The following is a 12,435-nucleotide window of genomic DNA, read 5'->3' as shown; positions in this document are numbered from 1 at the left end:
CAGGACCCAAAACGTTAATCTCTTCGCATAGGTGAATTAGGACGTGCGTCATGATGTTGAAGAAGGATGGTGGGAACACCAACTCGAAACTGACAAGACATTGCACCAAATCATTCTTTAACCTTGGTATGATTTCTGGATCGCTTACCTTCTGAGAGATTGCATTGAGAAATGCACATAGCTTCACAATGGCTAATCGAACGTTTTCCGGTAGAAGCCCCCTCAATGCAACCGGAAGCAGTTGCGTCATAATGACGTGGCAGTCATGAGACTTTAGGTTCTGAAACTTTTTCTCTGCCATGTTTATTATTCCCTTTATATTCGACGAGAAGCCAGACGGTACCTTAATACTAAGCAGGCATTCGAAGAAGATTTCCTTCTCTTCTTTGGTAAGAGCGTAGCTTGCATGACCCTGATGTATGCCGTCTTTTCCGTGCATACGTTGTTGGTCCTCCCGTGCCACAGGTGTATCTTTTGTCTTCCCATACACGCCCAAGAAGCCAAGCAGGGTCACACAAAGATTCTTTGTCACGTGCATCACGTCGATTACGGAGCAGACCTCTAGGTCTTTCCAATAGGGCAGGTCCCAAAATATAGATTTCTTCTTCCACATGGGTGCGCGTCCGTCAGCGTCATTCGGAAAAGGTTGTCCACCAGGACCCTTTCCAAAGACCACCTTCAAATCCTTGAGCATATCATGTACATCAGCACCAGTACGGAAGCGAGGCTTCGTCCGGTGATCCGCCTCACCTTTGAAATGCTTTCCTTTCTTTCTTACGGGATGCCTGCTCGGAAGAAATCGATGATGTCCCAGGTACACATTCTTCTTACAATTAGCCAAATATATATTGTCGGTATCGTCCAAACAGTGCGTGCATGTGCGGTATCCCTTGTTTGTCTGTCCTGAAAGGTTACTGAGAGCAGGCCAATCATTGATGGTCACGAACAACAACGCCTTTAGGTCAAATTCTTCCCCCATGTGCTCACCCCACGCACGTACACCTGTTCCATTCCACAGTTGGAAGAGTTCTTCAACTAATGGCCTTAGGTACACATCAATGTCGTTGCCGGGTTGCTTAGCGCCTTCGATAAGCACTGGCATCATAATGGACTTCCGCTTCATGCACAACCAAGGAGGAAGGTTATACAAACATAGAGTCACAGGCCAGGTGTTGTGGTTGCTGATCTGCTCCCCAAAAGGATTAATGCCATCTGCGCTTAGACCAAACCATACGTTCCTTGTGTCATCTACAAACTCCTTCCCGTACTTTTTTCGATTTTTCTCCACTGCGACCCGTCAGCGGGTACTCTCAACTTTCCGTCTTTTTTACGGTCTTCTCTGTGCCATCGCATCGCCTTGGCATGCTCTTTGTTTTGGAACAAACGTTTCAACCGTGGTATTATAGAAGCATACCACATCACCTTGGCAGGAATCTTCTTCCTGGGGCGCTCGCCCTCGACATCACCAGGGTCATCGCGGCTGATCTTATAGCGCAATGCACCGCATACCGGGCAAGCGTTCAAATCTTCGTACTCACCGCGGTAGAGGATGCAATCATTAGGGCATGCATGTATCTTCTGCACCTCTAACCCTAGAGGGCAGACAGCCTTCTTTGCTTCGTACGTACTCTCGGGCAATTCGTTGTCCTTTGGAAGCATATCCTTTATCATTACCAGCAACTTTCCAAATCCCTTGTCAGATACAACATTCTCTGCCTTTCATTGCAGCAATTCCAGTGTGGTGCCCAGCTTTTTCTTGTCACCTACGCAATTCGGGTACAACAATTTTTTGTGATCCTCTAACATGCGCTGCAACTTCTTCTTCTCTAAATCACTTGCGCAGTATCTCTTTGCATCGGCAATGGCCTGACCTAGATCATCAACGGGCTCATCCGATGCCTCTTCTTCAGCTTCTTCCCGCATTGCCGGCTCAGCTTCTTCCCGCATTACCGGCTCAGCTTCTTCCCTCATTGTTGTATCATCGTATTCAGGGAACCCATGGCCAGGATAGCTGTCGTCGTCCTCTTCTTCTTCATTGTCTTCCATCATAACCCCTCTTTCTCCATGCTTGGTCCAAACATTATAGTGGGGCATGAAACCGGACTCAAACAAGTGGCCGTGAATGGTTCTTGACATAGAGTAATTGCGACCATTCTTACAGCCAGCACATGGACAATGCATAAAACTATCCGCTCGCTTGTTTGCCTCAGCCACAAGCAGAAAAGTACGCACGCCATTAATGAACTCGGGAGAGCATCGGTCATCGTACATCCATTGCCGGCTCATCTTCAATACACAGCACCGAAAACATCAAATTAATACAATACATAAAGTTCATACATAAAGATCATACAACACTTAAATGCAACAAACAAATAACTCTCTAGCTAAAGAATTTAAATGCAACAACAAATGTGATCAAGATCGCAACTAAGGTAACAATTGATCCAACAGCATAATGATACCAAGCCTCACTATGAATGGCATATTTTCTAATCTTTCTAATCTTCAAGCGCATTTTCTCCATTTTAATCTTGTGATCATCGACGACATCGGCAACATGCAACTCCAATTCCATCTTCTCCCCCTCAATTCTTTTCAATTTTTCCTTCAAATCCTCGTTTTCTCTTTCAACTAAATTTAACCTCTCGACAATAGGGTCGGTTGGAATTTCCGGTTCAACTACCTCCTACATACAAATATCTATGTCAACTTGATGGGCATAATTTTTCATAAACACGAAATGCAATGATTAGTTTTAAAAGAGAATATACCACATCCGAATCATAACCCGGGCGAGGGCCGACGGGGACGGATATCAAAACCATGGCACTATGCATAACAAACAACGTATGGGTAAGATAATTATACGAGTAACTATATATCCAAATCACACAAACATCAATTTTTTATATAGAACTTCATGAACAAGAGGCTCACCACAAGGTGGTGCCGGCGACGGGACGTTGCGAGCGATCGACGGTGGTTACGACGGAGATTTAGAAGGTACTAAGTAAACCACACCTACATATGTAAAACTAAGTGTTATTTTTGACCTCAAATTGCATATAAATCAAATACTGGCACATATATATAATTCCTCCCAAATTACTAAACTCAAAAATCAATCACTATATAAAGCATTGCACGAGCTAATCTAGCAATGAGAGATGAAAGAAAAAAGTTGCTAACCTTTGTGATCATTTGAATGGATGGGGGCCTTCAAATCTTGGGCAAAATGTGTGATGAGCTTGAGAGGAAGAGGGAAAAGAACAGAGAGGAGAGGGGAAAGGGGAAGAACAGAGCGAGCTCGGGTGGACGAAGGGTCTATGTAGGACGACCTTTAGTGCCGGTTCGTGATACGATCCGGTACTAAAGGTGCTGGAGAGGCCCCGGACTGACAACATCCTGCCACCACTCACTTTAGTATCGGTTCGTGGCACGAATCGGTGCTAAAGATTCGCCACGAACCGGTACTAATGAGAGCGGCCCGGCTAGCCGTTGGAACCGGCACTAATGTACACATTAATGCCGGCTCAAATTCAAACCGGCACTAATGTACTTCACGTTTGACCCTTTTTTCTACTAGTGCCTTGCCTAATTTCCCTGGATGGGATAAAAGTTTCAGTCTCATGGGAATTAAACCTGACTTTGTATTTCACTGAGCTCACGCATGACATCATCATCCTGACCCATTGCTCATGAAAACCAAGTTTTTCCATCATACTCTGTGTTAGAGCTTAGCTAAAGTTCGTTGTAGAAGACGCAGCTGTTATAACACCCTGATGCTAAGACCACGCTGCGATAAATTCTCAACTATTATGCGCTCCAATAAACCCAGCCGTTATAACAAAGGGTACAAAAGTACATATAGATTGTGTTACCACTTATTACCACAAGGTTTGGTTACACTGTTTTTATCAGCCGTGGCATATCTATCAGTTACTAAATCATAATCTTGACATAGTCATACATCTGATTATCTGAGCAACACCATTCTTCCTAGGAGTTGTTTTCCATTTGCCGCACAACACTGCAATACCAACAATGAGTATAGACGTGCCAACCCAAACAGCCCTTTGTTTGATGCGCTTACATGCTTCTTTCTCATTTTGAAGTGCCTCATGCCCTCATTCGACTTCTGAAGCTGACCATTTAGCATACAGTTTTCAGCTACAACACTATCCAGTTCCGGTTTCCACTCCCTAGCTTTTCCCTCAGCATTCTTCTCCTCCTCTATCATCCTTGATAGGGCTTCACAGATCTCATTATCCGTATAAAAATTGCCAACATTCATATAAAGACACTAGGTCTAGGGTTTGTTTTTGGTACTTTAGTTTAGGTACCAGAGTGCTGGACCACACTGTTTTTACCTGAGCCTCCAATATAGGTTGGGCCTTCCAGGGCATTTTCTCTACAATATCTTGTTTTCCGGCGTTGCGTGGGTGGTCTCGCTTCCATACCCACGGCTTCTTAGGATTATACGACAACCAAAGGCCTTGGCGCGCAGCTCTCGCTTCCTCCTTCCACTGCACATGCAGTTAGTCATATTTTAAGTAGAATTAAAATACAAACTATATAGTTACAATTTAATTGGCCACCCGTGGCATTAGATAGCCTGTAAGTTTGGCAATGGAGGTGCTATATAACACTTGTCTTAATTAAATACAAGTTCGAGTTTTGAGGGGGCAAATTTCGTACTTGCCCATGTTCAAATAAATTGTCATAAATTTGGAATACCATGCGAAACCCCTCTTCAGCATTTGCTCCTCCCGAATATAGACACCAACCATTATCAATCTTACCATAACCATGCAAAATGCAATCAGAAGAAGCACAATGTTAGAATTTTCTATTTTACTTGGATAAACCTGCCGTCACAGTAGATATCACCAATGTATCGCTCGTACTGGTCCTTCTCATAAACATGAATTATGACACATTTTCCCTTGATGAGATTCACCAGCTCATTCTAGACTCCATCCCATACTCCATTTTCCGCTCAGGTGCATCAATTCCCCTGTTGTTCATAGAATCTTATATACACGCAATCTTCTCACAATCCACAATACGATAAAAATGGTTGATATAAGGGGCCCCAAACATATTGAAAGCAAGAAAAATGTACCGTGGATTATCCACATAAAATGTTTAGTCATCCATTTGGTGGACACAAAATATATATATTTTTAATTTAAATGGGACACTAAATAGGATTGAACTACAACTATTATATATTATCTACATTGAAAGTATAACAAGGATGAACAAGGCATCACTAAAATATACTCCCAAGTTAGTGAAATCTAGGAGCCGTTCGGAAGCTCTCCAGCTCCGCTAGCTCCACGCGAGGAGCTGGGCTGAACGCCTTGGCTCCGCGAAGCTAGCTTCTCGGAGCGGAGCTTCACGTAGTGCAAATCGGTGGAGCGAGCGAAGTCCTAATATATGCAATAAATTGAATTACTTTACTTTTCAAATTCAAAATTGTTTTGAAAATAAAGAACTTAAGATTATGAATTCCAGTATGAGATTTTGAATTTCTAGAACAAAACTAAAATTGGATAACATGACAAGTAGTTACAAAAGTATATGTCACACTTTCAAAACTGAATTTTACCTGTGTAGACCCCAGACACTAGTGAACATGGACAACACACCGCTGCCCACAGGGTGCCCGTATGTGTGTGGCCAACGGCCCACCTAGATCTAGGCGCAGTGGCCAGATATGTCGTTAGGAGGAGAGGGGCCTATCGTGGGTTCCGGCAAGCAGCGACAACAAGCACAACTACGACTGACACCTCACCGCACCCGGAGCACGGCGGAAGGGAGGAGGCGGAGAACGGGAAAACCGGTGAATTGCGCTAGGTTCCCCTCGCCTTGCTCAAGAGGAGTGACAGAACCTATAGTTGGACTTATGACAAAAGCTAAATATCCACTAATTAGGATTGGTATGGGATAGAGCGAGTAGGGCAAATAGCCCAAATGAGAAGCGTTGACGTCCCAGAATAACAAACCAGAAGTAATAACCAAACCACAAGAACAGATTGATCGAATCTAGCCTTGTGTAGCATCATTGCATCGAGGAGTTGACGAAATTAAATGACGTGAGTGGACGAAGCTATAAAAAATACTACTGGTTTGCCCGATCATGCATGCAAGCTGGCTTATTAGGGGGGCAGTGAAAATAAAGGGGCAAAAACCAAAGCATGGTTTTGAAGCTTGGTTTCACTTCTTGTCCTCGAAGTGGGCATTCTGGCCCTCTTGCTTTTCCTTTCATTTCCCTGCTTTTTCTTTCTGCCCTTCGTTCTTTTTCTGCACTTCTTTGTTTTTCTGGTCCTCTTGCTTTTCCTTTCCTTTCCCTGCTTTTTCTTTCTTTTTCTGGCCGTCTGTTGGGGCCTCAGCCTTCGGTATCACTTCCTTGTCTTCAGATAGGACATCGGCAGCTGGGGTATTTAGATCGGTCCGGTCCTGAAAAGGGACTGTGTGTATCAAGCACATAAAACTGTGACCCCCAGTGGTTAAGGTGAGAAAGAGATAGAAGTACCTTTGAATACTCCTCACTATTTCCGGCTGGGCGCAATTTCACTGTTGGTTTCATACGGTCTTCCCACCTACAGATCATTTCCAGTTTCTGGTTTTCAACAACCTGTACACATCAAGCAAACTACGACCTCCGTTACGTCCCACTCATTTTCTCATTATAACTAGCAGATGACGATGCATGAGGACCATGGCTCACCTTGCCAGACTTCGGGGGCTCATAAGCAATGGTAGCAACACACGACAGTACCTTGAATTCTCCCAAGCGAACGGTCTCACCTTCAGAGGCATTTTCACCACGCAGGCGTGCCATACTTGTTATGGCTAATATGAGCTGACTTGCCTCTGCGGAAATACGATCTGCAGGAACGGCCGATACTATAAGATTGCTTATTGGATTTTTTTTCCCCATAGACTAAATAGATTACATACCTAAATAGATTTTATTTTATTTTTAAAATGGGCTACCTCCTCCATTACTTTGATATAACAGAAATACATAGTACATAATACAGAGTGAGGATAGGAAAAGAGAAATAGAGAGTTCAAGCACCACAAGGAAACCGATTACGCCCCAATGGTAGCTAGCATAGAAACTAGTGCTGACTAAAAAGTTTAATAGTGGGCTATGCCATTTATCGGCAGCTCGACCGGAAGCTATGAAAAGCTATAGCAGAGCTAGCTAAGCCCCATTCAATTTTTTATTGAATCTTGAAAGTTTTGAAAAGGAATAAGCATACACTCAGGCATCATATATGATATATATAGCTTAAGCATGACATACACATGTTCAAACATAAAAACAAGCACTAATAAGGCATCCTAATTCAATAACCGAGCTTTGCCTCAATGCATCATATATATCAAAAACATGAAGGAAGAATAGGGAAAATGGATGACTATGTGAAATTCATTTACATCCCTCCTGTGGTTGTAGCATCCAGGCGGCGCTAAATGGCTCCGAATTTAGCGCTATAGTGTGGGATAGTGAGTTATTAGCGTCATTTTAAGGTTAGCGTTCAAAATCCATCTCTTTAGCGAGAGGCCTCTCCAAAATCTATAGCGAGCTATTTAAAATTTGGTCCTGACAGAATTCATACAACAACCAACACATACAGTTTAGTTTAGATTTCAGATATAAGTATAGTACACAAATACTTTCTAGAAGAGCATGATGTACACTTGCACAAGAGTCGGCTCTGTTCTTTCATCTGTAGTATACTAGGGCGGATCTGCTGTGTGATACAACGAGAATGGAATTTTGCTAGTGTTAACTGTTCAACTTAATATGGCAGTATACAGTAAATCTACTTGGTATATAGAGTATTCCAGATGCATATTTGTTCTAACTAGCATGTATGTTCAAATAGTATTGAATCCTTGATACTGGAGGCATACCTTCAACTTGTATAGTTTTACTGTTACCATTAGGAGCTGGCGGATTTGCTCTTTTAGCAACTAATACTGGCTGCTTCTTGATCTCAAATGGATTTGGATTCATACTGCCGGCTTGTAGAGAAGAAAAGGTACGAATTACTACATTTGCAAGTACAGTTATAATCATGCCAATCCGTATTATGCAATTATGTATGAGAATTGAGAAGACATTACGGAGAACTTGAGATCTTACCGCTGGTGTGTAGCTTCGCTGACTGTCTGCCCAGGAAGAAGCCAGAGCTTGTATCTAGGTAGGTATGATCTATATAGGCATCCAAAACTTAATATTAGGAATTAAAAACTGGAAGATTCCTTTGACTTGCCGTAAGTAATGTTACAGCTTCTAACAGACAGATAAAGGGACTGATATGTGGACCCAGGTGAATCTATATGTAGCATATAAGGTTCTAGGGTAACATCTCAGATGAAAGTTTTCATATGACGAATATTTCAAAAAAATTGACTAATTGAACATCTATCAGATATTTAAATTTAAATTAATTGTCTGTGTTGAACGAAAACAGATCACTTCCGATGGATCAGAATCCACCCTTTATTCACAGCAAACTTATTTTTTATTTCGGTAAGAGCAAGCTGAATTTAAACCGGGTTTGTTCTGAGATGTATGTTGACTATTTAAACTACAATTAAAATTTAGAAAATTTGCATGCCTTTATTACCAAATAATAGGACGTTTTCACCTTGTACGTTAACTATCACAAACGTCTATAGATCAATGTTGTTGCTACTTTGTGTTTCTTATATTTTGCAAAAAAAAAAGGAACTCGTTTATTCTCTGCCATAAAACTCTTCCTTTTTTTTGCGGGATATAAAACTCTTCCTTTTAACACTTCTATATGTTTTTTCGGGGGAACACTTCTATATGTTGGGTTGACGGCATCTCATCAATCTAGCTGGGTGTGTAATTTTAGTTCTGAAGTAAACGGACCCAGTGGGTAAACAAGTGGACATACAGTAGGCTTATCCTTGCCAAAATGGACAAATAGAGTGTTTTCCAAATTTTTCTGAAGCTCCAACAGTCGGGCTGTTGGTAATGAAAATGTCAAACCTTCCTACAAATAGGCAGCAACTCACGTGCATACTGACACTACTTGTGTCATACTGGCATTCTAAGATGACGATCACATACCTTTTAGACTAAAAATTATAACGACGGTTTGACTTCTAATTAAAAATCCACATTGTTTATAAAAAACTATGTACGTTGTGCGTTGGTTTTACAATTCTAGGGCAGAGCAAAGACCAGACCTCATTCGGTGTTTCACTCTTCCCTATTCTTCTGAATTATAGTTGTCGTTACAAGGATCATGACGCAAGCAAGCACTTCGACAAAATTTAACATGATGGGTGGTTTCTTCTGGAGAAACAAAAATACAGTATCTATATTACTATTAAACAAGCAAACATGTTCCCCTGGCGAACGAAAACTCTGCCATCCTAATCCCACGTTCGCACAGCTACAAGAAAAAAAAAGTAACAACAAACCGGAAAGGTCCGCAATCACGTCCGTGCCCTTCGTCCAACCTTCCCCAAACCTCGCGTTCTTCTTCTCCCCATCGAGCGTCGCCGCCGCCGTCGCGTCTACGATCTCTCCCACAGGCACGACTCACTGCCCTCCCCTGGTCGCTGCAACTCGCACCTCACCTCAATCGCCACCAGCCTCCCCCTCCACTACATCGCCTCGACCTCCAACGCCCAATGCTCGCCCTTCGCTAGATCGGCGCTGCACGATGTGTGGGATGCAAGAGTCCGGCTGCAGCTGCGTGGCCACGACAAGGCTCGCACGGCGCGTGTGCAGCAGCTCGCAAACAGCAGTGGCTCGACAGGAGCGGCGATGGGCTGCAGGGCTGCGGCGATGGCGGTCGTCCGGCATATGGAGCGGCTCTAACAGGCAGGGTGCTGAGCTACAGCTGCTGAGCGCGAGTAGGGCTCGGCAGAGCGCATAAATCCAGCGCATCATGGCCGGCCCAGCGGGGCAACGATGTACGATGTACGCGAAGGTGGTGGTTCATCGATGTGCGTACGTATCCTTACAAGATCAACGGGATAGGATGCTGTGGTAACTTCATTGATGCAAATCTAAATTTTCAAAACACGTCAACAAAAATTGTGTGATACAGCATGATGTTCTTCCTGTTCTACAGGTTCATTCTAATGATTCTTATTTGCGTTCGGTAACAGGATTGTTCTCTCCAGCTGTTCGATTTGCACATGCGACAATCGAAGTGTGCCTATGTTTGGCCGGCCCTGGCTGCCCGGTTCACAGATATACAGGTCGAATTCTTCGTTCTTTATTATAGACCGTTCATGTGCTTTGACTCGTGTCTGGGTCGGCGCATCTATTATTTTCGGTCGCAAATGTGCGCTAGCTCATGCCTCTCTTGGGTGATATAATTTTGTTGGGGTTTCTCATAAACTGCAGTGCATGTGTTATGCAGATGAACAAAAACCATTCAGGTTCTGCATCCACCCATCAGGTTCTCTATTATACTGCAGGAGGAAATCCTTTCTTAATTCTTATTGACCCTTCAAGCGGGAGGCTTTTAGAGGCAGCTTTCGTGCTTTTCCCTTTCCGCTGGAACTGCATGCAGAGTCTGAGTTCATGGAGTGCCTTTGGCCTTTAGAAAGAAGAAGAATAAATGTTTCGCCGTTGATCTTTCTTATGTTCCTAGGTGCATTGTTTTAGGTTATGCCCTCATATGCAGAGATGGAAAATCACACATTTTGCATCCAGCTTTCAATGGGAATAAATTGAATTTTGTTTCGAAGCTTGCCGATGAATCAAGAATATATCTTCGAAAGCTGCTTGTTTGTTGCAAGAAAAAAGAGATCTGATTTAAGCATCATTGTACTTCAAAACCTACACAGTATTTATTTCTGCATTCATTTGAAGATGAGAATATACTGAGTTCAATTTCGAGTGTCGATCCATTGTTTTTCTGCAGGTAAGTATTATTTTTTATTTCCTAAAAAGGATTTGAATATCATTTGATCTGTTATTGATTGAGGATCAGCATCTTGTACAGTATGATTTTATTGTTTCTCCTTTTTTTAGCTCAGTCCTAAAATGTACACTATGATTTTATGGAGTGCATTATGCCAATGGATTACTGCATTTTTATGTTAGTTTTTAGACTATTTGAATGTAAGGACTCTACAGAATCTCTTTGACAATCTACTGCAAATCATTTCCTGCACAGAAAATTCAGTACATGCTTCTATGAATATCTGCAATACAAGATTTGTTCTTATATGTTGGCCTGCCGATGGGTATTGGCAGCCTTGCATGCATGTTTTTAAAATACTTAATCCAAGCGCCACTTCTGTAGTAAATAAGCTGAACTTTTATTTAAATAACTAAATGTTGGTTTGCCGAAGTTTTCTTGTGACTGAATTATGGAACTTCCATTGTGCAGTTTTTACATATGGTCATGCAGTCATTTTGGCTATTTATGTAACAATACATTGTCCAGTTTGCAAGACGTTCTGTCTATAGGTTCTTCTGTACTTATCTTGTGTTTAACAGGTTTGACTGTTGTTCCTCTACTATACAACTTCATCTTTTAGTATCGACCAATACTTCATAGTCAGTACATGGTTCTTCAATACTGTGGTAACAATTGAGGGGAATATTATGATTCTCTAGGCTTTATGTTATCTTACCATACTATCCAATAAAAATGATTCTCTTCTTCAATACCTGTCTAACCACCTCTGATATGTTATTTGTTGGCTTAGCCTGTACTCTAGAGAGGTGTCGAGTTGTGATGCAAGGTTTTGCCATGTTGATTAAAAGATATCGACATCGAAGACTATATACTCGGATCGCATGGCATGTTTAGGAACCATGGCTCTACTACTACTACACATCCACTTGCCATTGTAGTCATCAACTGAAATTTAGTCAAAATCGATATTTGTAAGTTGAAAATTTCTTTTTGGCGGGCTAAAAGGACAGAAGTTTTGAGTGGGAACAGATTGTTGTTATTTAAGGCCAATTATTGTTGTTGAGTCACTTCCTCTTTCTCTTGCTGGTATGCGGTTATCCATATGATAGCTGGTATTGAAAATGCAACTACCTAACCCAAGCTCAGCAAGCATTAACTAATTTTTGTCTTCATAGTTCACTTTTAATCTTCATATTGCAGTATTTATTCAATTATTTAATTTAATGGTCACATTGCAGTATTCCTTGGAACTCTAGCCTGACTTGTAGGTGAGTTAGGAATCTATTTCTAATTTCTGGGATGTCCGCTAAGCAACCAAACTTATGCTCGGAGTGACATTCTTGTTGGCCTTCTATTTGAAGAAGCTCGCCATGTACACCACAGGTCAGAGTGGTTGTTCCCGTACTCCATAGAGATGTGATACTCAATGGCGTTGGTTGAGACGATGACGACGGCAAAATAGAAAGATGATTATGAGAAGTTTGACTTG

General features: G+C 42.1%; 1 protein-coding gene and 1 long non-coding RNA gene across 2 annotated transcripts; one reads left to right on the top strand and one right to left on the bottom strand.

Moving 5' to 3' along the window:
• Window positions 1–6,044: 6,044 nt before the first annotated feature.
• On the bottom strand, window positions 6,045–8,215 carry LOC123186769 (tRNA-aminoacylation cofactor arc1). The gene is made up of 5 exons (XM_044598474.1): window positions 8,171–8,215; window positions 7,939–8,076; window positions 6,740–6,900; window positions 6,545–6,646; window positions 6,045–6,468 (listed from the first exon to the last, which is right to left on the bottom strand). Exons 2-5 carry the CDS (start codon window positions 8,039–8,041, stop codon window positions 6,274–6,276), a joined length of 561 nt encoding a protein of 186 aa, XP_044454409.1. The 5' UTR covers window positions 8,042–8,076; window positions 8,171–8,215; the 3' UTR covers window positions 6,045–6,273.
• A 1,306-nt stretch (window positions 8,216–9,521) lies between these two features.
• On the top strand, window positions 9,522–12,120 carry LOC123191227 (uncharacterized). Its single transcript, XR_006496769.1, has 2 exons — window positions 9,522–10,272; window positions 10,437–12,120. It is a non-coding gene; the product is annotated as an uncharacterized lncRNA (long non-coding RNA).
• Window positions 12,121–12,435: the final 315 nt, after the last annotated feature.

Source organism: Triticum aestivum, chromosome 2A, assembly GCF_018294505.1.
Source record: "Triticum aestivum cultivar Chinese Spring chromosome 2A, IWGSC CS RefSeq v2.1, whole genome shotgun sequence".
NCBI lineage: Eukaryota > Viridiplantae > Streptophyta > Magnoliopsida > Poales > Poaceae > Triticum > Triticum aestivum.
The sequence above is the reverse complement of the archived record's forward strand: the minus strand, read 5'-3'. Positions and strand labels throughout refer to the sequence as shown.

Excerpts from the sequence above, each read along its gene's own strand:
- LOC123186769 (XM_044598474.1), bottom strand. The coding sequence starts at position 8,041 with ATGAATCCAAATCCATTTGAGATCAAGAAGCAGCCAGTATTAGTTGCT. Across the intron at positions 6,901-7,938 it reads TAAAACTATACAAGTTGAAG|ATCGTATTTCCGCAGAGGCA; the intron begins GTATGCCTCCAG and ends CCGTTCCTGCAG. Across the intron at positions 6,647-6,739 it reads AGCCCCCGAAGTCTGGCAAG|GTTGTTGAAAACCAGAAACT; the intron begins GTGAGCCATGGT and ends TGATGTGTACAG.